This window comes from Bradysia coprophila, assembly GCF_014529535.1.
Source record: "Bradysia coprophila strain Holo2 chromosome X unlocalized genomic scaffold, BU_Bcop_v1 contig_371, whole genome shotgun sequence".
Taxonomy (NCBI): Eukaryota; Metazoa; Arthropoda; class Insecta; order Diptera; family Sciaridae; genus Bradysia; species Bradysia coprophila.
This window is the reverse complement of record NW_023503326.1, coordinates 22,509-47,553: the sequence shown is the minus strand read 5'-3', so window position 1 is coordinate 47,553 and position 25,045 is coordinate 22,509. Positions and strand designations below refer to the sequence as shown.

The 25,045-nt window shown below is 35.4% G+C and overlaps 2 protein-coding genes across 2 annotated transcripts; both read right to left on the bottom strand.

Moving 5' to 3' along the window:
- Nucleotides 1-6,896: 6,896 nt before the first annotated feature.
- LOC119069567 (probable 60S ribosomal protein L37-A) lies at nucleotides 6,897-7,954 on the bottom strand. The gene is made up of 3 exons (XM_037173647.1): nucleotides 7,802-7,954; nucleotides 7,267-7,402; nucleotides 6,897-7,087 (listed from the first exon to the last, which is right to left on the bottom strand). Exons 1-3 carry the CDS (start codon nucleotides 7,802-7,804, stop codon nucleotides 6,951-6,953), a joined length of 276 nt encoding a protein of 91 aa, XP_037029542.1. The 5' UTR covers nucleotides 7,805-7,954; the 3' UTR covers nucleotides 6,897-6,950.
- A 3,940-nt stretch (nucleotides 7,955-11,894) lies between these two features.
- On the bottom strand, nucleotides 11,895-24,714 carry LOC119069570 (branched-chain-amino-acid aminotransferase, cytosolic). Its single transcript, XM_037173650.1, has 7 exons — nucleotides 24,308-24,714; nucleotides 20,173-20,406; nucleotides 18,528-18,737; nucleotides 13,911-14,141; nucleotides 13,539-13,845; nucleotides 13,310-13,464; nucleotides 11,895-13,235 (listed from the first exon to the last, which is right to left on the bottom strand). Exons 1-7 carry the CDS (start codon nucleotides 24,323-24,325, stop codon nucleotides 13,047-13,049), a joined length of 1,344 nt encoding a protein of 447 aa, XP_037029545.1. The 5' UTR covers nucleotides 24,326-24,714; the 3' UTR covers nucleotides 11,895-13,046.
- Between the last annotated feature and the right edge of the window lie 331 nt (nucleotides 24,715-25,045).

Genomic DNA, 25,045 nt, shown 5'->3' with positions numbered 1-25,045 from the left:
ATTCACCAATTAATTTTCACATGAGTACCTACTACATATATGATATAGAACATTTGAAAAATTAATGTTTATTAAATAAAACATTTTCAGCTTTCCATTTTCAAATTTCACAATTTATTGCTGTAAAGCACAAATGGTGATTAAAAATGAAAAGAAATATTCTTTCGATATTTCAACACATAATGTGCACGTGCATGTGCAATTGAAATGTTAGCTGTATTGAATGCATTTGAAACATTTAGCGAGAGAACTTTTTTCTTTTAGGTTTGTAAAATGCGATTTGATGCATTGGTAAGTGCATTTGGGTGGGTGTATAGGTAGGTATGCTGCATTGTTCGGATAAAAATGAAATTAATTTATTTTCACTCGAATGGGAGCTGGTATGTTGTGGACGTGTTGCCAGTTTATCCATCATAAATATTTATACAACCGTTACGAACGCTAGTCAAACTCAAAATAGTCGAATATGACAAAAAAAGACATGAAAGGGACCCGTACGAATACAGTGTACGGCAATATAGTGTTGTTCATAAAAGTTATTATGTTTTGAAACGACACTGCAACACTGCACCGTTAAGTCTCTCCATTAAATTTTATCGTTAATCTCGGCTATCTCCGCTTATTGAGCAATGTTGGACCAACAATGTTGGCTGCCTCAAGTGTTGAAATTTAAAAAATGACTTTTTTAGTCAAAAACCCTCCATAAACGTAAAGTCATTGTGTCTCTTATGACTCTGTAAGGAAAGCTACCGTTTTACAGTCTGAGATCATAGCCGTATGTGAAGGTGCTGTACAGGAGATGATCCTTACTGAAATGAGAGGCAAGAAAGTTTTGATCTCTGTACAGATAGTGAATAGTTGAAAGAGTCACTCTCGTCCGTCAAGATTTGGTCGGGTTTAGTTCTCCAATGCTTTCCGATGCTAGAAACCCTGTCAAGTGACAAACAAACATGGGAGAATGAAAAATCAAATAGCTAGAACTGGAAACATTACATCGGAGCTGAATCGGCTGTCGGAAGTCATGAAGAATTCTCTGATGAAAAAATAAAGAGAAGAGGAAGACAGAAAGAAACAATCAGGACAGATGAAAAGATCTGACCAGCTAAAGGCAAATCTAAATAATTTGTGGTAAGCTGTAAGAGTAACAACACCAACTTCCTCTTCAACTGGGTCAGGTCGAGGTCAAGCTTTGACGGGACATACGAGTTTCAAAGACTGGTGTTGTCAGTAGCTTTCATAATTATCTTTGTGTTTGAAAGTGCTTTCGATTACATAGTGCAGCAGATATACGAAAAGAACTTCTAAGTAGCCCTTTCCCCAGACACGCTCATAGTAGTAAACGTATAGGACTTTTGTACTTCGCACGAGTCAAAAAAATAAAAAGAATTAAACTTGACTAGAACGAACAATGAGAACTGGCTGGAAATTATCGGTTCTTAGAGTTCTCTAACAATAAACAATAATATTTGTCACAATTCGTTTTGTGTGTAGGAATTTACAGGTGGTAAATCAGTGTTTTGCTCCATCTGGTTCACAAATCTACTGAAACAAAGGATCAAAATACAAACTGTTCACATGGTGCGAGCATATAGATGCCGTCAACATGTAGCAAAACAAAGACACTGTCGTCTGCAGTTTATATTTTGTATGTTTTCATAACACTCTCAAGCAGACAGTGCTATGATGTTTTCTATAGAAACGGTATGTGTTTGGGTTCAGCTGGAGGAAAGATACATTTCTACAGAGAAAAGATTGTAATTCGTTAATGACATTATGACTTATTTTGAAACGTTGTGTTTTTCGATGAACTCCTCCTAGTCCTGCATGCAGTCTATTTAGATTAGATTAGATGGGAGGGTGTAAGCCCAGCACCTAAGCCTCAGATGGGCCTGTTGTGCTATTGTACAAGTCTCTTGATCATATGGACTGTGATTTTACATCATATCTCTCCCGACTTAGATTGTTCACAAATCGACCGTGTGTTAACGTCCCATACGTTGTGAATTCTTCAAGCCGTGGGTGGTATGCAAATACCACAACCATCACTAATTGACCTGTACATTTCCCCAAAGATGGCGCTATCAACATTGTCATGTTGTAGCTCTTTCTACTATTGACATTATGTCGATATGGTTTCTTTTATGGAGAAAGCGAATGTTGGGTTTTTTGATATTTCCGACTTTGTTACGGTTACGGCTATTAGTTTTAGGTAATAGCAAGTGTCTAATCACCATAGGCCATGAGTTGCCTCTTCGTATAAATCGCCATGCCACCATGTGACTGAACTCGTTCTGGCGTTGCAGGTTGTAGCGTTTGAATGATTCGTATTTCGTCATATCCCTTGACATCCATACAACGTATCAATCAATAGATCTGTTAAACCTCGCGGTCATTTTGGAGTACAAGATAGTTTCTGTATCTTGGGATTGTACCACAGCAAATTTGTAAAAATTTGCTATGTGGTTTTGGGGTGTCAAATGAGAACCCGAGGCGTTTGTACCTTACCTGCACTAAAATTGACTGCCAGATGCCATACGGCAATGTGTCATTTTCGTACATTAATCGAGCACGTAATTTAGCATTAGCTTCTGGTAGAGTCGATTGTTAATCCGTACACCGACGCCACGAAGCACATGTTAAATAACAAAGAAAATAACACAATTGTTGATATCGCACAATGAGGCGAGAACGACTTTATTGATCAAAGAGAAAATGACCTACGAGAACAACACTTTGACTTCGTTAATAAAACCTTTAAAATAATTTCACCATTTAACCATTACAGCAAAATAAAAACACCAAAGCCGTAAAAGTTGGCACAGAAATTAGACAAAATCGAAAATGAATTCACACACAGCCACACAAAAGAAACACTTTTAGAGAGCAACGCATAAACACGTCCGTTCTCTGTGACTGCCGTTGTCCAAGCAGTCTAAGTAAGTAAGCATCAGAAGGGTGCATCAGAAGGGTACATCACAAGGCAACACAGGCTTTGTACACAAATGTTGACGTTATAGTTCGTTGGATAGGTTTCGGTGGCCTTAATACGAAACTCGTATTTGTTGGTCACAATGACGTGTGGTTCCGTTGCAGCCGCTTCACTAAAAAAAGTAGTAGAAACAGGACAGTTATGGGTGCAGTAGATATCTAACGTACAGTGAGTTTAAATAATCATTCCATAGGTATCCACTATCTATAGTATATGCAAGAAACACTTAGGGCAGAGTAGCCTTCCCCTTCTATAGGGTCCTAAGTCACGATACACTGCATATTTTGCAGGTTGGTATTGACTATTGAGGGGGTAATCACTTTCCCATACAATCTTTGTAAAAAAAAGTGATTTACCCCCTATTGATATAGTCATATTCCGTGTTGTCGAACGTAAATCTACAAGACATTTTATTTCGTACGGGTCTGAAAACCATAAAAGTCCTTCAAAATCGTCGAATTTTAGAATTGGGAAGATTTTTTTTACTGACTCCCGATATTACACCGAATCAGATTGTTCTATTATGATTTGAGAACTATTTTCGTACTATTCACGTCAAAACGACAATAGTAATTAAAGTGGTATGGTAACACTTTAAGCGTCTATCTTTCATTAGATAGTAGACGTGAAACTCTACAACAGTTAATGATGGACATGTCAAACATGTCTTTTAACGTTAACGGTGATGTCTTCTTCGTTGTAAGAATTTTTGAGTCTGTGATGGTTGTACCATATTACCTTTACAATGGCGAACTGTGATTTGCCAGGAATTAACAACATTTGTCAATTTGTCGATTTCCTTAAAATGTTACTTCGTTTTCGCATTTAGGGAATATATAAAAGGAAAGAATTTACCTCCAATTCCGCAAAACTTGTGCAATCAGACATAAGCTATCAAAAAATCGTATGGAAATGTGGACGTTGTTCTTGAAGGTCCCCTAATGGGCTGCATAATGTTGTTGAAGATCCCTGTATGCCTGTATCATGTCGCAGCTTTGTTGATCGTGAGTTTCGTATTCTACTTGGAAATCTACGACATCCACTAAACGCGGAGGTCTGGTGTATGAAGAGATGTTTTGCAGATGGCAATATGTAAAGTTGTCGACTATTCCGAGTGACGCAGTGCCGTATCTAGCATATTCAGCGCCCTGGATTCAGCTCTCTAGTGCCTTTTTTACTGTCATAATCAGACAAGTTTTTTTGTGGTAAGAATTGTGTTTTTCTTTACCCTTAATTTTCTAGCGTCCTAGACCATGCTCCAATTGGTCTCTGAAGATGCGGTACTGACCATATAGTTGTTGGTCAATTTTTTTACTGCTAATCTTACGGTAAATTCAGTATACTAAAGTTTCGTTGAATTACATGTGCTATTGGTGATCAATAGAAGGAAACAGTGCAAACATAAATAAAAGGAAATAATATATGCCAATCGATGCTAATAGAATTAAATGGGCCAAGCTTTGCTCGTGTAGTTTCTCCTCGTGTTCCTTCGCAGAAACGGACTTGCCTCATTAGTAATAATCATTCCCTCACTCCGATGGCAGTAATTTTTTTAGTGTCTTTGCTTTATTCCCACTAGGAATAATAGATTTTTCAAAGTTGATATACGTCAGACGCAGACTTGGGCTGACCGAAGGAAGTGCCGTTCGGCAAGCCTCGACTTCTTCGTGACAAGTGTGTAATATATATTACGTAAGCCGCCCGAGGAGCCATTTCCAAACAAGTGCGACACACTGGTCAGACGTTCTGCTGAGCTTTGAGTGAAAGAATTCCACTCGTTGAATATTTAGTTGAGATAACATGTTCCGATCACACCAACAATGTGATGAAAAAATGAATGTGGATTGTAAGAGTAGTTACAATTTGGATGATAGAGAATCCTTTTCCTCATCTATGACGTCACATAGGTGGTGAATTTTGTCTTGATCGCATGGGACGAAGTAGTGGTCACGTCTTTATAAAGTCTTTGTACTATTCTACTTATATTAGCTGACGAAGTATTATGAATTTGCTGGTATCGCCATAATGAAGTCGGCGAACCTGTGGTGTGGCGTCATAGATATAAAATCAGATACTGTACAGGAACTGTATAACAATCGGAAAAACAATATTTTTCTTTAAATTCTCCATTTATAGAAAAAGAAAATGAGAATTTTTGGTAAAATGTACTTCGGGTACTTCGGTGACTCGCTCTCATGTGAATTTAGTTTTCTTGGTACAGCACACTGTTCCATAATGTAGCCCAGGGTCCTAGGAGAATTTATCACACACATCCAACCAACCACAATCTCGGCTGCTTCATAAAAGTCAACAAATTTCGCATTTTATGTAAGAAGTAAAGTCTGGAAAATTATCATTGGAAAGCTGAGGTACCAAGGAACTGTGTAAATTAAATTTAAGGTGAAAAAAATGAAAGTGGTCGACCAACCGGTCGAAATTTTTTTGGAGTAATAGGTGACATTTTAGAAATTGCCCTATCTCTTAATGCCAATAGTTCCTCCAGCACAAGTTTTTATATTTTTAGGAAGTACCGAGCCTAAGCCTTCTAATGGAACCCTAAACCGTTAGGTTTGCTGATGCGCGCACCCGTTAGTAGTCAGAGAAAATTTTTCTTAATACAGTCACTGAAGCCAGTACAGCCAACAGCCCGACGTATTTATCAGTCTAGTCTAGCACTACAATCCCCTAAAATTTGAACGAAGTCGACCCTTTATTACCCGAGATAATCTGTGTGAAAAAATTTCCACTTGAAAACCACCGATTTTTCGAACAGCTCTACCACGAAAACGACAATTCTGAGAGAGGCGAGATATACATCGTTGAACTCGTAATGAAGCAAGGATTCGATGGGTACCATACTCGTCAAAAATCCTGATGGCATGGCTAGTCGATTGCTCGAAGATTTCGCGATATCACTCTTAAAGCCTTGGAGGTCGAAGAATCTCATTCTGTTGGGATTTTCCACGGAGGGAATGTCGTGTTAACGAAGAGATATTTCGGCTTAGTTAAACGTAACTGGCTTTAAAGGCAATTTTTAAAATGAAAGGAGAACAGACAGTTATTTCGAAAATTCGAAATTTTGATTTAAATATTTAACAGTACCATCAAGGCCAGTTAAATATAACTGATCTTCCCTTACTGTTAACGGTATGTACGATAGTGTTATGATCAGAGCGAGATGACCGAATGCCAGTTAGGTATAACTTGCCTTGGGGTACTTGTCAAAGTATTTGCTTCTCTTTCAATATCTTGCGATGAGAGCGAGAGGACCGAAGACCAGTTTATTACAACTTGCCTTGGGGTAATTGTCAAAATATTTCTTTCTCTTTCATCATGACACTCTATCCTGTCATTTGCGTTTTTTTTTAGAATTTCCTGCCAACTAAATTGCTTACATTAGGCCGAAAGCACACCAGCAATTTTGAGTTGATGGGATCGACAATTATATTGCGTTTTCCATTCTTTCGCCTGTGGTGAACATCGAATTACAATGGAAAACGCCGTATAATTGTCGATCCCATCAACGCAAAATTGCTCGTGTGCTTTCGTCCTTTGAAAGCTAAGTTTTTCCTTTGGTCTTCAACGGTCTTTATCGTCAATGCATCGAAATAAATGAAACTTCTCTGATAAATTTTAAGACACGCCGGCGAACCCAAATTGTTCTTACACTTCAGGTCCCAATAATGTATAAATCGGTTTGTGAATAATTACAGGAACACCAATCGTCGTAAGTTGCCAATATGTTTTGTTCAGACAAGAGAATTCGGTTCAGATGATCGTTGCGACTTTCTCCTCTTTTCACAATTGAATAACCTCGTTGTTCGGCACACAGTTATCTACAGCCACCACTCTATCAACCACCATAGATTCGGTTTTACTAACCACATGTGAATGCAAACACAAACAATAATTCCTTGCAAAGGTTTATTGACGAAAAATGATGAAAGTTTTCGTTTACAATTTAAGGTTTCGATTGGCGGGGTTTAGCCTGACCACCTTCACGGAATCCGTTGCGGAATCGTCGTCGAACAACTTTAAGATGACGCATGCGACCGGTTCCAGTGGTCTTTCTCCTCTTAGCCTTGATGGACCAATTGTCTAAAACAAAGATAAACGAACCATTAGAACACTGGATATCACAAACCGGGTTTCATTGATATTGTAGCCGATCATATTGAACAACACGACAGACCGTGTTTTTTCTCAAACAGAATTGATTAGAAGAACACTCTGTATCAGGGATTCAGGGACGCACTTAAAACGGAAAACAAACTTACATGAGCGCAATTTGGCCGCTGGATATCCACACTGTGAACATGTTGATTTTTGGATATGATACGAGGATCTACCGCATCGACGGCACAAAGTGTGCGTCTTATTACGGCGCTTTCCAAAGCTGGATGTACCCTTCGTCTGAAATATGAATAAAAAAAATTGTTTCAATACACACGAATGTCCCATACAAATGGTTTGAGGTTATGTTAACATTTTGATTAACTTAATTTTGATCGGAAGTGATTTTTAACATACACAATTCACCGAAAAAATGTTGCACGAGTAACAATAGTAAATTCATATTTTTTTCCAAACTGTCGAACTATCGGTAAAAATATAATACACATCCATGAGGTTTTACCTCGCCATCTTAACCAAAAAAAACTACATCAAACAATATCGCCGAGCAATTTATGAAATTAATTCGTGTTTTGTTGATTTCACAATTTATTTGCAGAAAAACAGTCACTTCACAATCATTGCACTGAATTAACACAAATCCGACAAATTGTTGGTGCAATTTATTGCAAAACTTACCATTTTATTGTTCCTTGTAAGAGAAACGTATCCCTACAAGACGAAGATTTTGACAAAATGAACGAGAAAATAAACGTGTCGTAGAGTCTTGACGTTTGACTGCTGTGATATTGTTCACACATCCATTATGCCGGAAGAGGGTTGTATTGCCTGATGGAAACTCTACACGAACATTTTATTTGAGTTGAAAATGCGTTCACATTTGCTTTCAAACGTTGTTTTTAATTTCAACAGTTAATTATTATTGATGATTTCGTGAAAATGTATGAGCCATCTGTCATAGTTATTTTCATGTGTCGGGCCGAAAATGAGGGAGTTTTGAGATTTTTCTATGGTTTTCGACCCCTTACATGAACATTTTTTTGATATCTGTTTTGGACGATTGAATAATGAAACTCATTGAGAGGTGAGTTTGTTTGTATGAAATCACTATTTCCTCCGCTCATACATACACATTTTGACATTAGACCATACCTATAGAGTAAACTTTCAATGATATTACGTGTACTTTCTGTACTTTCATTGGTTCAGTTATCATTTAAAATAATATGCTCTATTGTATGAAATGGCAACTGTCATGTCCACTGAGGCAAAATGGAATGGAAAAGGGTGGCTCGGCACTATGAAAAATCGACCCGTACAATTTCATCTGTTACAAAATCGTCCAATCCAATATCATTTCTTCCAATATCGTTCTGTCCAATATTGTTCACTGCCTAATTTCATTCTGTCCAATATCTTTATGTCCAATATTGTCCATTCCGGACATGAACATTTGTTTGGGAATATTTGAAAATATTGATAACCATCAAGAAAAAGAAATTATTTTGAAATATTGATGACATCATGGCCCTACGTTAGTGAAGGACCGTGACACAAAAAAAAATTTCCGCAGGACTGAGGAACATATATACACGAACTTTTTGACTTTTCCCCCTTTGCTTCTACTACCCCCAAAGTATTTTATTCGTAATCTGGGCGTCCATACGAGTTCAACGAGCTATCACACGCCTCATAAGGTTAAAATTTGGCCGAGATATTAAATTTCAAAACTTGGAAATTTGCAGAAATTTGTATGAAGAAATTCATTTTCATACATTTTGAAATTGATGAATTTTACCAACCTTTGTCACTCTGTCACTTTGTCACTCTGTTAACCGAAACTTTTGAATTTACCGGCGGATTTGGCTGAAATTTTCAGGGTATGTTAAGGACGCAATTCTAAGAAACTAATTTGAAGGAATTTTTATAAAAGCTTATAATTTCGGAGTTATGAGCGTGTTAAGCTATTGAGCTGTGGAACCTATAACTCGGAAAATATGGCAGATACAAAGTTCGTTTAAAAGACAAATTTATAGAGTTTCAGATTTCATTCGACACGTGTTTCATGGTTTTCCTAAAAAGTCGTCTATTTGGGAGCTATGAGCGCTTTAAGTGCGAGCTATGTCAGCCATAACTCGGAAAATACTGCGGATAAAAAGTTCGTGTAAAAGACAAAGTTATAGAGTTTTAGATTCTAGTCGATACGTGTTTCATGGTTTTCCTAAAAAGTCTTCTATTTGGGAGCTATGAGCGTTTTAAGTGCGAGCTATGTCAGCCATAACTCGGAAAATACAGCAGATGTAAACTTCGTGTAAAAGACAAAGTTATAGAGTTTTAGATTCTAGTCGATGCGTGTTTCATGGTTTCCCTAAAAAGTCGCTTATTTTGGAGATATGGGCGTTTTAAGTGCGAGCTATGTCAGCCATAACTCGGAAAATACAGCAGATGGAAACTTCGTGTAAAAGACAAAGTTATAGAGTTTTAGATTCTAGTCGATGCGTGCTTCATGGTTTCCCTAAAAAGTCGCTTATTTTGGAGATATGGGCGTTTTAAGTGCGAGCTATGTCAGCCATAACTCGGAAAATACAGCAGATGGAAACTTCGTGTAAAAGACAAAGTTATAGAGTTTTAGATTCTAGTCGATGCGTGCTTCATGGTTTCCCTAAAAAGTCGCTTATTTTGGAGATATGGGCGTTTTAAGTGCGAGCTATGTCAGCCATAACTCGGAAAATACAGCAGATGGAAACTTCGTGTAAAAGACAAAGTTATATAGTTTTAGATTCTAGTCGATGCGTGTTTCAAAGTTTCCCTAAAAAGTCGCTTATTTTGGAGATATGGGCGTTTTAAGTGCGAGCTATGTCAGCCATAATTCGGAAAATACAGCAGATGGAAACTTCGTGTAAAAGACAAAGTTATAGAGTTTAAGATTCTAGTCGATGCGTGTTTCATGGTTTTCTTAAAAAGTCGCTTATTTGGGAGCTATGAGCGTTTTAAGTGCCTCAAATTTTCGATTTTGGTCAAATTTTCGATATTCGTGAATTTTTCGATTTTAGACTTTTCGATTTTCATCAAATTTTTGAATTCCGTAAAATTTTCGATTTTCGTTGGAAGGTTGAGATCAAAGAGAAAGTTATACAGTTTTCTAAGAAGAATATTTTCGTTCAAACTGCATAGTATAATTGTCTATTATCTTCGACCCAATTCTAAAAAATCACAACTTACAAAGGAGCTGATATCGCCCAAAACCACTTGCAGTGGAGGTGTGACGCAAGTCCTGTTATCCACTTACAAAAGAACTGATATCGGTGTAGGTGACGCTTACAGATTCTACACGCAAAAAGATATGCGTCACAAATGGCAGCTGATGAGCAAAGTACGCGAAAGTTTTATCAACAAAAATCTTACCAGAAAAATTTTAGGAAGAAAATTATAATAAAAAAGTTTGCGTCACAAGTGGCAGATGTTGAGGAAGGAAAATTTTTATAATTGTGAAATATATTTCTGTTAATGAATGGAATTCAAACGGAAGAAAGCCGAATGAATCATCTGCCACTTTTTGACGCAAACTTTTTTATTATAATTTTCTTCCTAAAATTTTTCTGGTAAGATTTTTGTTGATCTAACTTTCGCGTACTTTGCTCATCAGCTGCCATTTGTGACGCATATCTTTTTGCGTGTAGAATCTGTAAGCGTCACCTACACCGATATCAGTTCTTTTGTAAGTGGATAACAGGACTTGCGTCACACCTCCACTGCAAGTGGTTTTGGGCGATTGTTTCTTTCATTCTTTTTCAACTGTCATAACTTATGTGCTAGGCCGCGCGTCTGAATGGCATTACCTCTAGACTATATTTACCTTGGGTAATACTAGAAAATAGTGCATTTGGAATTAATAAGGACTTAGAGTTACATGTTTTTTCAGAATTTTGGTAATGTTGAATTTTTGAATCAATTAGAAAAATCCATTCCAATCTATATTTGTCCTTTACAAATTTTCTGTTGCTGCTAGAGACTGCAATGATTGTAGCAGAAGGACGTTTCGTCAATCAAGAGGTCTGTGATCTGCCCATATTCCACGTGCATTGACATTTTTTAAATAGAGAAAAGATGCATTTTAAAAAATTGTTAGCGTAGCAAAGGCGTTTTGAGAGATACGAGCACCTGAATTTTTTTTTCTTCTTCTTCTTCTTAACTTTTTATATTTTTTCTTGATAACACAAAATATTTACGATCAGTGAATGAAAGTGTCTCCTTCTAATACGGAGTATTGGACACTGGCACATTAGTTTGCCTATCTCACAACAGTGGACCGAGTTTCTTTGCAATTTTTTGTGTGTTCCCCAATTTATAGAAATGAAGAGCTTCATTTTTCAAAAGTATTTGACATGATCAAGGTAAATATAGTGTGTAGGTAATGTCATATATAACCGAATCAGATGTGCGGTGGCGCGAAAGTTTGATACAAACGCCATCTTATCCCTTCGTTGAAAGCAAAAAAATTGAATAGATAGTCGGGACATCTGTTGTGAGAAAGTGAAAATTTTTTGTGAAATACTAGTAAATCGTGGTCAACCATTTTAAAAAAAGATGTCATTGGCATGGAACTTATGTGCTAGGCCGCGCGTCTGAATGGCATTACCTCCACACTATATTTACCATATACAGGATGCTCATTTCCAGGCGCGCGAATCTTTTCAATGTGTTTCGTGTGAAACTTTTTTGGTAGCCGTCAAATGGATTAACAAGGGTAAGTAAATGAAAAGCATATATAATTCGTCGAGGGTGGGTCAATCGAATTTTTATTTAACAAATTAAAGACTTACTTATAAAATGAAAATCAAATATTTGTCACAGCTTCGAGTAGCTTTGTTAGAGTTGTACGGAATGTTGTTTTTGTTTTTTAAATTATTTAAATTTTAAGAAATAAAATGACTTGAATAAGTCAATTAAAATTAGAGTAAAATCCTAAAAACATTTTAAGTAAATTTAGAAATGCACATTATCATCTTCTGTACGACCAGATCGATTCGGAAACACGAATCCGAAACGAATCTAATTTCGATTAATTCTCTAATTTATATTTCAATTGTCAAAAAGTATTTTCAATTTAATTTTTAGTCTTCAATTTCGATACTTTAAATTTTTCACATTTTTAGTTCTTTTCTTTCGCTTCAAACATTTAAAGCCGATTGAAGCCTGATTCCATTATAAAACTTTAGGTTTTTATGCATCATACCGGTCGACATGTAGAGTTGGACTTTTAATGCGATTGTCCCCTATTCGTAAATGCTGATCAATTTTAAGAGGACCGACCTCAAAAATATTCCACTCACTGGTGGAAGTGAAGTGTGTGACCAAAGGTCAGCAACTTCAGAATTAGCTTTCTTTCCACTTTTTCTCAGCGATTTAGCTGGATGGGAAATGAAGTAAAGAAAGAAAAACCCTTAAGTGTGGGAGAAAAGTACAATCCAGAGCTGCCGTAATTTGCATAAGAAACAAGTGTTGACACTCGTTTCTTATGCAAATTAGAGTGTGAAACAATTTGGTGAATCCGACAAAAAAAAAACTAAAATTTTATGATGGGGGAGGCTTCTTATTTCACGTCGTGTAACATATTGACGAACATATGCATATGCACATTGTAACGATGGCTGCAAAAGTTTTTTTTTTCATTATTTCATTAACTATAACACTAACCGTATACTTTCAACAACATTATTTCGGAAGTACATCAGCTATTTTGTCAATGGGGTTCTCTATTTTCGTTTACGTTAAATCTGGGACTACATAATCGACGAACGATTCCTTCGTTAGCCGTCAATTCAAACAAAATAAATTATTAAAAGACAAATTTAAATAATAAATGCAAATTGTTGGACAATTAATCATATCCGGCCATTATATGCGCCTCGTTCATATCGATTTAATCAATCAACACAGCCCATGGATGAGCCTTGCGACCATACTGAATGTCGGACAATTCATTTTTCAACTGTTGGAACAGGGGATTGTGTTGTTGCATTGTTGGAATGGGAATGTCTTCGCCCAAGTATTGAATACGGTTCACCGGGCTTACAACGCAGGCTGTTCCACAACCGAATAATTCAAGTAACTGGAAAATGAACAAAAACATTTTTTTTTTAAATAAAAAAAGGGTTCCCGTTCAACCGTTCATTGATTTCTTACTCTTTCTTCTTTGACCAGCCGGATAATTTTATCCATTGTAAATTTCTCCTCTTTCACTTGGCATGTGTTCCATTGTCGGGCGAGACGAAGAATCGAATCTCTGGTAATTCCCGGTAGAATAAGGCCATTCAATGGCGGTGTGACCAGCTCTTTTTCTACAATTTTTAACATTTCCACATTATCGCATTTTGTTTCTCAAATAAATTTGACATCGATAGAAGTACGTTACCTCCTTGATCGTTGATGTAATGCATGAATATGTTCATGGTTCCCACTTCTGTCAATTCATTATCCGGTCCATACAACCATAGAACTTGCTGCAGTCCTTTGCTAGCTGCTTCCCGCTGTACATGGATTGTGGGAGCATAATTTGAACCCATTTTACGATCGCCAACACCACCTGGCCAGGCCCTTGTGTATCTTGGATCTGCTAACAACGAAATCGCTCCATCGGAATCGGCTTTGAAATAATCGCCGACTGGGCATAAGATAGCGTACAACAGGGCTGAGTCTGAAGCGGCGACACCAAGCGTTGGCTGTATATTCAAATGGAATCAAAATTTTACGACCTTTCAATTTTCAAACAGATTAAGCAAATTACGTCAATTCCGATTAAGGTTGGGCGTATGTATAAACTGGCACCGTATTGGTGTGGAACCCATTCCTGGTCGATTGACACCAATCGATTCACGCACTGAATCAGGTCACTTGCTTGGAAGGTGGGTAGGCCAGTTCGAAATGCTGAGATGTTCATCCGTTGCATATTCATATTGGGACGGAATACACGTATTCGACCATCTTCGCCTCGGTACGCTTTCAATCCTTCGAATAACTATGGGGAGAAGAGATATCGGTCTGAGTTAGAGACATTTTTCTCAATTCAATTTAAAAACATTTCTAAAAATGGAATGTTATTCACCGATCGGTCGGAATTCAAAATATTATTTCAAAATTATCAAAGAACTGCATTTTATTCCACTTATCTTGGCTGTATAAGTTTTCATCTTTTTTTTCTTCAATAAAGTGCAACAAAACTGCTGAATTTTGTTATTGTTATTGAAGTGTGTTAATCATGAGCGGTGATGAAATTACGCCCGTGATTTCATTTCTGTTCAGAGGTTAACACGATTTTGTGTAAATTTTTTCTGTAACTAAACGACGATCAGACGATTTGAAATGACTTCAACAACGCAATAAGATGACTATCAATTCGTAGAAATTCTCTAAGGATTACTTATGCAGAGTGAGCTTTATGATAAGTGAAACCGTGTCTCTAGCTGTCGTCATAATATAATTTTTATTCGATTAGACAAGGCCTTACAACTTAGAACATGGAGATATTCAATACTAAAATACATCAGTTTATGAAAACGGTTCCATCTCGTTTTCAAAAGGCACGTCGAGCAATCCGTAATATAGGAATTTTAAGTAAAGAGGGCCAATACCTGATCAACGACGTAGTGCGAGCCTTACAAATATGGTTTAAGGCATACAATAGTTGTTCTTGTTGCAGAACCTACTCTCGCGTAACGTTACCATTCACTGTACCTGGTAGGTGTACGCTCTGAGCGTCCTATATGTATTGAACGGTACACAATGTACTGTCTCCAAGCTCGGATCATCATATTTCACCTACTAGTACCCTTTCTATCATTTGTCCCATCGATATATTTTGTTGTCTTGCGGCCAGCAAATGGGTCATTACTGTCTTGCTAAAAACCGTACTGTCTCGCTGGGACATTTTTTGTTGAGGCGTGTGGGATGTATAGTATTCCTCGCCTTCGTCTGTCCCAATAAGACAGTAATGTACTATTCACTTCGAGGTGTAAAGTCGAAAGTGTAGACTGAAACTGGAAGGAAATGAGACCCGACCCGTTACGAATTGAATTATCGAAACCCGATAAATTGAAAATCAGTAAAAAGTGAAAAGGATTGGGCAGGGTCAGATTTTTTTTCCTCTAATTTGGTTAGCCCGCTCATCTCTAACTAAAAGAGGAACCGATAACCCGCCAAAACAAAATGAAAAATATAAAAAATCCTCCGGAAATTCATCTTGTTGCACGATTATTATTTGTAATTGGGCGAGTGACTGTTATTGATCATTAAAAAAAATTAAAATAAATAAACAAACAAGTGACTGCTACAAATAAACCGAATCAAAAACAAAGGCCCCGTTCTGTACAGATTTAATGGCAAGAATATATTTTTGTTATTAGCATTATTTATATGTAATTAAATACTTTCTATCAATTAACATGTAAACAAGTTTAAAGAGATCATGGTTACGAATTTTAAATTTGATTGAGCCTTCTTTTCCACTACAATCCGGGATTTCCCGAGCGAAAAAAAATGGTGTTCGATTGAGTGTTGTTTTCCACTACAATCTAGGTTTTCCCGAGCGAAAAAAAAAGGTTTTTGTGACTGTGGTTGTGGTATCCTCAATTTGTTTAGATGTTGGTCGAACTGAGAGTATGATTATTGCCAACTTTCAGAGTATCTAATGTGTGCCAGTTATACTCTCACCCTCATTTTGGTATTGGAAATAAGGAGATGCGATTTGTGTGTACCCTCATTTTACTATTTTTTCGCAAGGGTTTCGTTGATGGATCAATTTTCTGTTACGAGCGCTATCGACGATGCTATCATATATATTTGTAAAAAAAGGAATCATTATTGGCCATCATGATCTGAGCAATGTGAATCCACTATTGTATCACTTCTACTGACGATATATACAATTACGCTCATCACAAACTATTATCGGAACTTGTGCTGTTTTCATTATCATCCAAGCGAGTATGTGACGTTGGTTAATGGTGCATTTCATCAGCATTATCATAATCATTTATAATTGTGTGTGATTCAATGTAAACAATTTGAATAAATTAAAAGAAAAATTGTTTTCACAACTAGATAACCTCTGTTCGAGAGGTGGTTTTTTTTGGTGGACAGTTTTTTACCCAACATTTTTTTTGTTCGTCAATCTTTTGATATATTGCCACCAGACGTTCAAAGGATATCACCAAATTTTTGGGTATATAATGAAAAGATGACATTGCAAAAAAAACTGTTACATTCAACCGAAACAATCGCATCTACTGTTGATAAAGTTGCGAAAAGTATAGACAGTCTGAGACATAGATTACTTTCAAGCATAATCAAACTAAAACTCGATTTTATTTCGAACTTTTTTTGTCTTCATTCATCAGTGTGTGTTATGTACGTCATCTAATAACTTTTGGCATTTAGTCTGGATCAATGGAACAAAACTATATTTCAAGTTCGATGGCTTTAAAACGTAATTCCATTCAGGATTTTATGTTCCAACCCGTCAAGTAGTTTTTTCGTTTCTTTTTTTTTAACATTTTTATCCTATTCTCATTATTGAAAGGTGTGTTTTTACTTTGTGAGATTGAAAAAAGAAGGAGTTTCAATAACAAAGTTCTGGCGTGATAAATCAACTGAGTTATATAATTTGGTTTAGGAAACAAAAATCGAAAAAAAAGTGTCAATGAAATGTACTTTTTACGGAGAGAGCTATATGTCATCTGATGACGATAAGATCTTGGCTGTAATAAAATGTGGTCTTTATATAGCAACATGATATATGAACGTTAAAACAAAATGATAAGTAAACGATGTGACTAGGTACACCCTCCGGAAACTAGTTTTCCTTCACAGACGTTGAAACACGTTTCCGCGATCTTTTCTTTGTTTTGAAGATTGTTGTTTTGACTTGTGTGGTTACTGCTCGGGCCACTTTAGTAGCACGACATAGTAAAGTAACGCACTAGAAAAAGGGGCCTACTCGACGCAGAAGTCAGATATTTTCGGGTAAAAAATAAGAGTATTTTTGACAGTTATAAAAAATTTGTTCTGGTGCCTGTGTCCTGCTGAGTAAAGTAAACACAGGTAGAAATGGCCTCTCTCTTGAAATAAATTTATAATGTTCATTCTGTAAAGTACACTGCTCCAAACTAGGTACCAAACTTGACTTTTGGAAAATGAATCGTCCCTGTGTTTACTTTACTATGTCGTGGTTGAGTAAAAAAGTGAAAGAGATGTAAGATAAACATTCGGCATATCCGTTGGAAGTCTGAGATGTTAGAGAATTCTGACATTTTGTTGTTATTAATTTGAAAAAGACTTAGTCTAAGCAAACGTTTAGTCATTGGTTGGGTCAAAGCACTGCGACATAGAAAATATTGGAAGGCTGATGGAACGGTCGGTTGGAAGTGCGTAGATTATGAGAGAAGTCAAGCATTACGTTTGTATTAAGAGTGTTAATGCTAGATTGCAGAAGATTTTTTCAGCAGTCCATTCCATTTCGTAATTTTTTTTAAAATTTTTTTTTTCTTTTTCTGTTAAGTTGACTATGTTCTTCAACAAAGTATAATCAGCAGCTCAATATGCGTGAAATTTCTCGCAATCAAGGTCAAATCAAAGCACCATTGTGCACAAGTGTGATTTTATCATATTCAATAATCTACTGTATTTTCAGATGGATCATAACTATACGTATGACCTTGCTTCGAATTACGTGGCAAAATTTCTGTGAAGCCAAATGCAAAATACAAAGACAACGCACGCGTCTGTTATCTACGCAGCACCTATCTCACCTAAAACGCAGATAGTTAACATTCATTCAGTGCCGTAAGTTTAAATTATTTTTCAATGTCCTAAAAAAGTTCTTGATATTTTTTGCCTATCAGATAGTGATAACTTGAAATTGGCACTAGCATGAAAGGCTTTTCGCAAAAAAAGTGCTGAAAACAAAATTGTTGATAAATATTATCAATATTGAAGAAAATATAATTACTAATTTGACAGGTTTAGTCTATATATCACGTTACAAACACCACCGTTAACGTACGAAAAAAAGTCTAATTGGGAAAAAGAATAATAAGCTTGAGAAGGTGTCTAGGTGTTTTGCGAAAAAAAAAGAAAAGATAAAATTTCGTGATATAATTTCTACTTACAAGCACGAGAGTGATTTGCGTACTTTAAAAAAAACACAATGACTTTTACAATAATTAAAAGCGAAAATTGAAAATCTCCTCTGGAGATTAACGAGATTAGTGGCACCTCACTCACAAGCATGTGATTGAAGATTAACATTCATTTGGCTAAGAATGCCAAATAAAGGATTTAGTCGGTAAAAATGTGTTGAGTTCATTGATTTAGATTCAATTTTCATTCCCTTTTTCTCCCCACTTACTTCAACTGCATAATGAAGAACTTTGGCTGCGGGATGAATGACTAGATTTTCCATTGGTGTTATTTCCGGCTTTTGCCATCCGCCCAAACTTCGGTGCCATAATATTTTTAACATATGATCTGTGAAGAACTTTCCGAATGCAAGATCATCTACCTCTGGTTTCGGTTGGAGTTGGGTTGGTGATGCGAGGCGAACGCGTAAGTCAGATGCCTGAAAGGAGAACATGTTTTTTTTTAATGTTATACCTTGGGTATCATGAGCCTATCAGAAAGTTATATGAAACAATGAAACATGATTTACCATGATGTAATGGATTTTCATTAGTTATTTACATTACAAGGGATAAAATGTTGAAAAGTCTAGAAAATTTGCATTTTCATCTTTATCTCGAGCTCTGAAATGCTGTGAGCTCATAAACTAAACCTAGAAAACTCAAAAGCATGTTATAGTCATTTTACATGCTACGCTACATGCGTCATAAAACGTGCTTTTCATGTTTCAAGAACGTCTTTTACTTGTTTCGGCGCCCTTCATAAAAAGATAAAAAGTAGAGTCTTCGCGTGAATTTTGTTGATCCGAGACGAAGCCCAGCTCTGTAAAGGATTTCTTTTTTGTATTTCGTTCCTAGGATGGGCAGGAAAGGTAATACTGTGTTGTGCATACCCATTTTTTGGAGAAGTTTTAGAATTATGAATCGTATGCTTGATCTATTGGAATATAGGTGTCGCTTTTAGAATCACGATTGTGACTCATGTACGTATATGACGTATGATGGCTGTGTTCGGACATCTAGGATTTTATTAGAAACCTATTACGATTGATAGAGCTGACTAGTGTTAACTAACAGCAGAGAATAATTATTTACGATTAGAAAAAACCCTATGAACTAGGAGTCGAACCCGTAATACATAGGGCGTGAGGCCATTGCTCTACAGATTGAGGTATTCCTTGTGTACATAAGTCGGGATCAAAATGAAAAGTTACAGGTAAACTCAGCCCTAAGTCTTCGAAATGAAGTGGACCCACAACAGAGTCGGGAACGTGTCTAATTTGCATGCATTTGCAGTTCTTAAATCATATAGTTGCACTCTTTGAATTTGTCACCATTACATTAACCATACAATGCGACTACCCGCCTACACTATATTTACTTTAGTGATTCAATGAGCTCTTATTCCATTCCATAATCTTTTTTGTGAGCAGATCATTTTTGTCTACATCTGATATTTTCACTGAAATTTAAGTAGTTAAGCGTAATATAACCGCAACCTAAAAAAGCACTAGTCAATTTCTCTTATAGAGCTATAATATGCAATTTTCAGTTAGTAGAGCACTCTAGTGCACAAAGTTAATTCAATCAAAATCAACTGTATCGCAAACAACAACATCATTTCGAATTCGACCTTAGAAATTTAAATTTGAATAATAAACAATAATAAACAATTTAGCTTTGGTGCATAGTGTGGTAGTCGTGGTAGTCGCTGCTTGGAGCATGCATATATATATATGTATCTCGGTATAATAAATTTCCTCTTGAAAATTGTAATTGTTCCGTTCCGGCACCACACTCATTGAAAATAAATCGATTACGTTCGAGATATGAGCTACCGATTGACTGATTAGAAAAGCGTAAACAATAATTTACCCGAAACAATTGTCCGACGTGTGGGCTATGCTCGATTTGAAGTGATTCGGATCCGGTGTCAGCTGAATGTAAAACATAGTTATTGTCTGGTTTTTGTATACGTGGTCGCGAATCATAGCTGGGCTCTTCAAATTGTGGCTGAGCTCTCACCGATTCACGGCTGCATAATCGAATTTGTTGCTGTAGAAACTTCTGTAGCTTATGTTGATTCTCGAGAACATGTCGGCATAAATGCTGTAAGTGAAGAAATATTTTGTTAGATAGTATTCTTTGCTGGTGTTGGACGTATGTGGTTGAATGGAAAAAAATACGATCGATAGCAGTCATAAACACAATGTACACGCCTTCATTCACGTGATACTATTCTTACTAAATTAAATTGGTTAACATTGTTCATGGAAAACTTTTAAAGTTCTTGTGAATCTGGTTCGTAAATATTTTTCTATTCGAATCATGTATGGTGTCAAGGCCAAGCGTCGAATTCCAACACAAAATAAGATTTATGTTTTTAAAAGAAAACTCATTTTCAATGAAATCTTGAATCTCGACTGAGAAGCTTTTACTAAAACATTTGTGTATTGGAAGACTAATGCTAATTTGAAACTTTTTGACGTGATGAAAATCCTCACTGAGAGTTCTCTTTAGACTTTTGAGAATTTCATAAAACAATTTTCGTTCAAATTCCACAGATTTCAGATACCTACTCGGAACAAACAGGCTAGGAAAGTACTCAGTGGATATTTTGCATACATTTTTGGTACACAAAAATTAAGCAAGGAAGAAGAAGACATTTTTAGAACACAGAGAAATCGTTTTTAAGTTGGTGGAAGCGCCACTAGAACATGTGGACGCAAATGTCTTCGTGATCAACTCAGAGGTGTCTTAACGTGTTCTTTCAGAACATAGCTTCTCAGAACGTCTATTTCCATAAATTGTATAAAAACTATTTGAGTGACGATCAATAATGTCGATTCACTGATAGCTCATGTTCTTCTCTTATCCCTAGCTAATTTTTGTAAGAAACTTTTACTGATGCAACGGATATCTGATGCAACAAAAATATAGAATTACAAAAGGTTGTCCATTTATAATTCTTAATTCTTTACAATTTTTATCATAAAATTATAAAGCGGCTACGGTAAGTATATTAAAATTGCACGTCCATGCGTATATATATAAAGTTGTTTCATCGTTCGGTGACTTGAAAACCTTCCTTCGTTCGTTTAAAATTCATTTCCTTAATACAATCTCATTACGCGCTTCATTATGCCATAACAGCGTCATATTTTTGTTTATAAATCGATCGAATCATTTGTTTACTAAAAATATTATATCGATGTTCATCGCTGGGTATCACTATAAAATGCACTCTTCATATTAATTTATAATGACCTGTTTGTGTCGATGGAAAATTCTGTGTAAGAAAAAAAAGAGTGAACAGAAACACAAGAGAGAGAGAGAAAAAAAACGTTATCAAAAACACGCGTGGTAACAGAACTTTTGTTCCATTTTCATGATACGAGCCTCCAACAAACCATAGTATTATATTCTATTTTTAAAGTTCGTCAATCGTCATTAAGCTAAAACACTAATCATTATCGAAAAAAAAATTATTGAATATGAATCCATATGAATAAGCCCAAGATATAGTAAACCTATTAATATCTGTTCGAACGTATATACAGTAAAATATCGAACAGAATGTGATGTGTTGTTAACTGAAAAGAACGTTCAAATACTTTATCGCAAAAAAAAAATGAATTAAAGAAATTACTGAACACATCTTTATGTAGAAAAGGTTGATAAAGGCAAAGAAAAAAAAATGGCTTGTGGAGTATTTTGTGCTCGAGAAACGATAATTAGGTACACGCATGATATTTCGTCAAAAATGTAAAACAAAATTTGCGATGTTAGATGAACTTCACTTAACGTTTTTAATGCATTTTTTGGTTATAGGGAAAATGAGGGTTATAATTAGTTGTTGTTGCAATTCTAATATTATCATAAGTCGACGTAAAGCTTGGAAATTATAGGTCGAGCTTCCATACATTTTTTATGAAGAAATAGACTGTTGACATTTTCTTAAACTAAGACCAGTTAATTTTAACTTGCCTTGGGGTACTCGTCACTGAATATTTTCATATAAATTTTGACGGGTCCTAGAAGACAAGTTAAAATAACTAATCCAAATTATATTGCCCCTTCTAGGCTTCTGTTGATCTACTGCACTAAACAATAACATTATAAAGTTAACAATATATGAAACATTAAGACTGGATTTATGTTATAATTTCAATGTTCGAGCGATTAGCTTTCAGGAGAACATATTATTGGGACTGTGTACTCAATATAATGTCTAATTGTGTCTTGGTCCAAGAGTCTTGGCACACAGAAAATTCGTAAAAGGAGGAAGAATGGTAAAAAAATGATTCAAATTGCTGTCGTTTAATCTCGCAAATTTAAAATTGTCAAACTTGAGGTACTAACAACCCATTCGACTCCATTAAATATATATTAATCAAATACTGAAATAAACATAAGTCATAAAGTGCGTCACGCGTGCGAAAGTGATGCTAGATATGATTGAAAAATTGATAGAAAGAGACACAAATAGTCGTCACGCGTGACATACTTTATGAATGATCCCTAAGTAGAAGTTCGATGTAAACAAAACGTGACTGTCTTCGCAGTAAATATTTAGACATTTCATGTTAAGGATGATGAAAAACAACTAGATTTTTCATTTGCTTTCTAATCTTTTGGGTTGGAAACGTCGATGAAGTGCGTCGAAGTTTAAGACTTAATGTGACTTCGCGTTTCAAGAAGTCCCTGTACTATGATAGCATATAAAAGCAACTCCCTATTAATCTATTGTCAGTTTTACAGTTACAGGTGAAACCAATTTATGTTTACTGTTTTGCACACGTAGATACTGACACTTTCGTATCTAAGCTGTTATTGCTGTTATTTTTCGTATCAATTGTTTCTCTTATTTTGTATTCAAATGTTCACATTACAAATGAGACTAATGAAGAATAACAGCAAGAACAGCTTAGATAGGACAGTGAGAGTATAGGTGCACAACAATGTCTTATCAAATTTTGAGAAAAACTATGGGATAAAGGATAATCCATTGTTAACTTGATTGGGATTTTTTTTTCTAATCTGAGCTTGACACTAAATCTGCTAATATTAAAATATTTTTCAGAAAAAAGGTTCAGCAGAAAAGTGTTAAGTTTATCTCGATCATTTTACGATCCCCTACTAATGTTTGAATTGTTAATTTTCCAGATGAAAAAATTATTTCGTTCCGAAGAAGATACAATGTATGCAAAGCGAATAATGTGCCACGTCTAAATACGGCGAACAGATAAAAAATTATTCGCAAAATAATAATAATTGAAACAGACGAATGAAATAAAAAAAAAACGTGAAATATGTTTTCCTTATTCTTCTTGCAATTGATTCAATATTTATTTTGAAAGAATGTCATGCTGAAATATTGTTTAACAAAAATTAGGAAAATGCGCAATAGTTTAACCAATTGGTTACAAACCATTTTTTTTAGATTAGAACTGAAGTGTAAATTGTTTCAAATACGTTAATAGAGTTTAATCGGATTCATTGAACTAAAAATTGGGCAAAAGTTTTTTTTCCGTCAATTTATTTTCAATTGCGATTGGTTCCATTTTTTAAAGAAATGCAAATTGAGAATTCAGTCACATGAAAATAACTGTTAGTGTGCAAATCAAGGTACTGAGTCAAATGTTGCGCTTTAGCTTTACTTTTATTTTAAATTTTTTATTTTTTTTATTTATTTTTTTAAATAAAAAAAAGCTGTAATCGAATCAATCATAAAATGCATAACAACGTAAAGAAAACACGTGCTAACCTTACAGAATGTGTTAAAACGAACGTGCTATTTCGTATACAATTAGGAGCTTTACATGGCTAGAAGCTCGATACATCACATTTAAGTGAAACTTTTCGCTAAACTTAAACCGTTAGCGGTTAGAAATTAAATGTAACACCAAAATATTCACATTTCAAAAGTAAACCACACGGTTCCTTTTCGTTATTGAACTCTATACGTGACATTAATGGAAGCAATTTAAATTTTAAATTTCTTATTTACCTTGCATCGAATAACCATTTTCTGTTAAATGGTACGGTTGTTTCACTTAGAAATTATCTAATATCCTTCTCGATTAGTTCGTATAAAATGTTACGATTTTCGTATTAAAAGAATTGAATTTCACTTCTTCATATAACGTTTACGTACAGGTGCGGTGTAATTCGATTGATAAGAATAATTCGGTGGAAAATTATTTCAAAAATTCACAACAGAACAATATTTCGGTTAATATTTACAAGATTTCTTTTTCTCTCTTCGTTACTTTTTTTGTGTCAATTCGTAATAAAGCGTCAACACTTAGCAAACGATCATCGAAAACTGAACTTGGTTAATGTCTTAACGGTCTTATGTGTCTCGCGAATTTATAATCTTTTATATAACAACAACAGAGTGCGACTTTAGTAGATAGGTAGTACACATTCGCGAATTCATATATTATTTATATGTATGAAGCTGCATGTGTGTACAGAATGATATAAGTGATATGGCAAAAATAAAAATATTTGCGAGCATTGTAAGGGTATTAGCGGGTAGAGGTTTGAATGTGTATTATTTGAGAAAATTATATTAGTCTTGATCGCTTATAATATCACTTCAAAAGATCCATACTCTGACTTAGTGAAGATTTTTATTTTTTGAATTTGTTTACTTACTACGACAAATATTGTGTTTCATTCACATTTTCGTGTGTTCTGTTGGTTCTTCAACGACTGGTAACTGAATCCTTTCTTACATTCT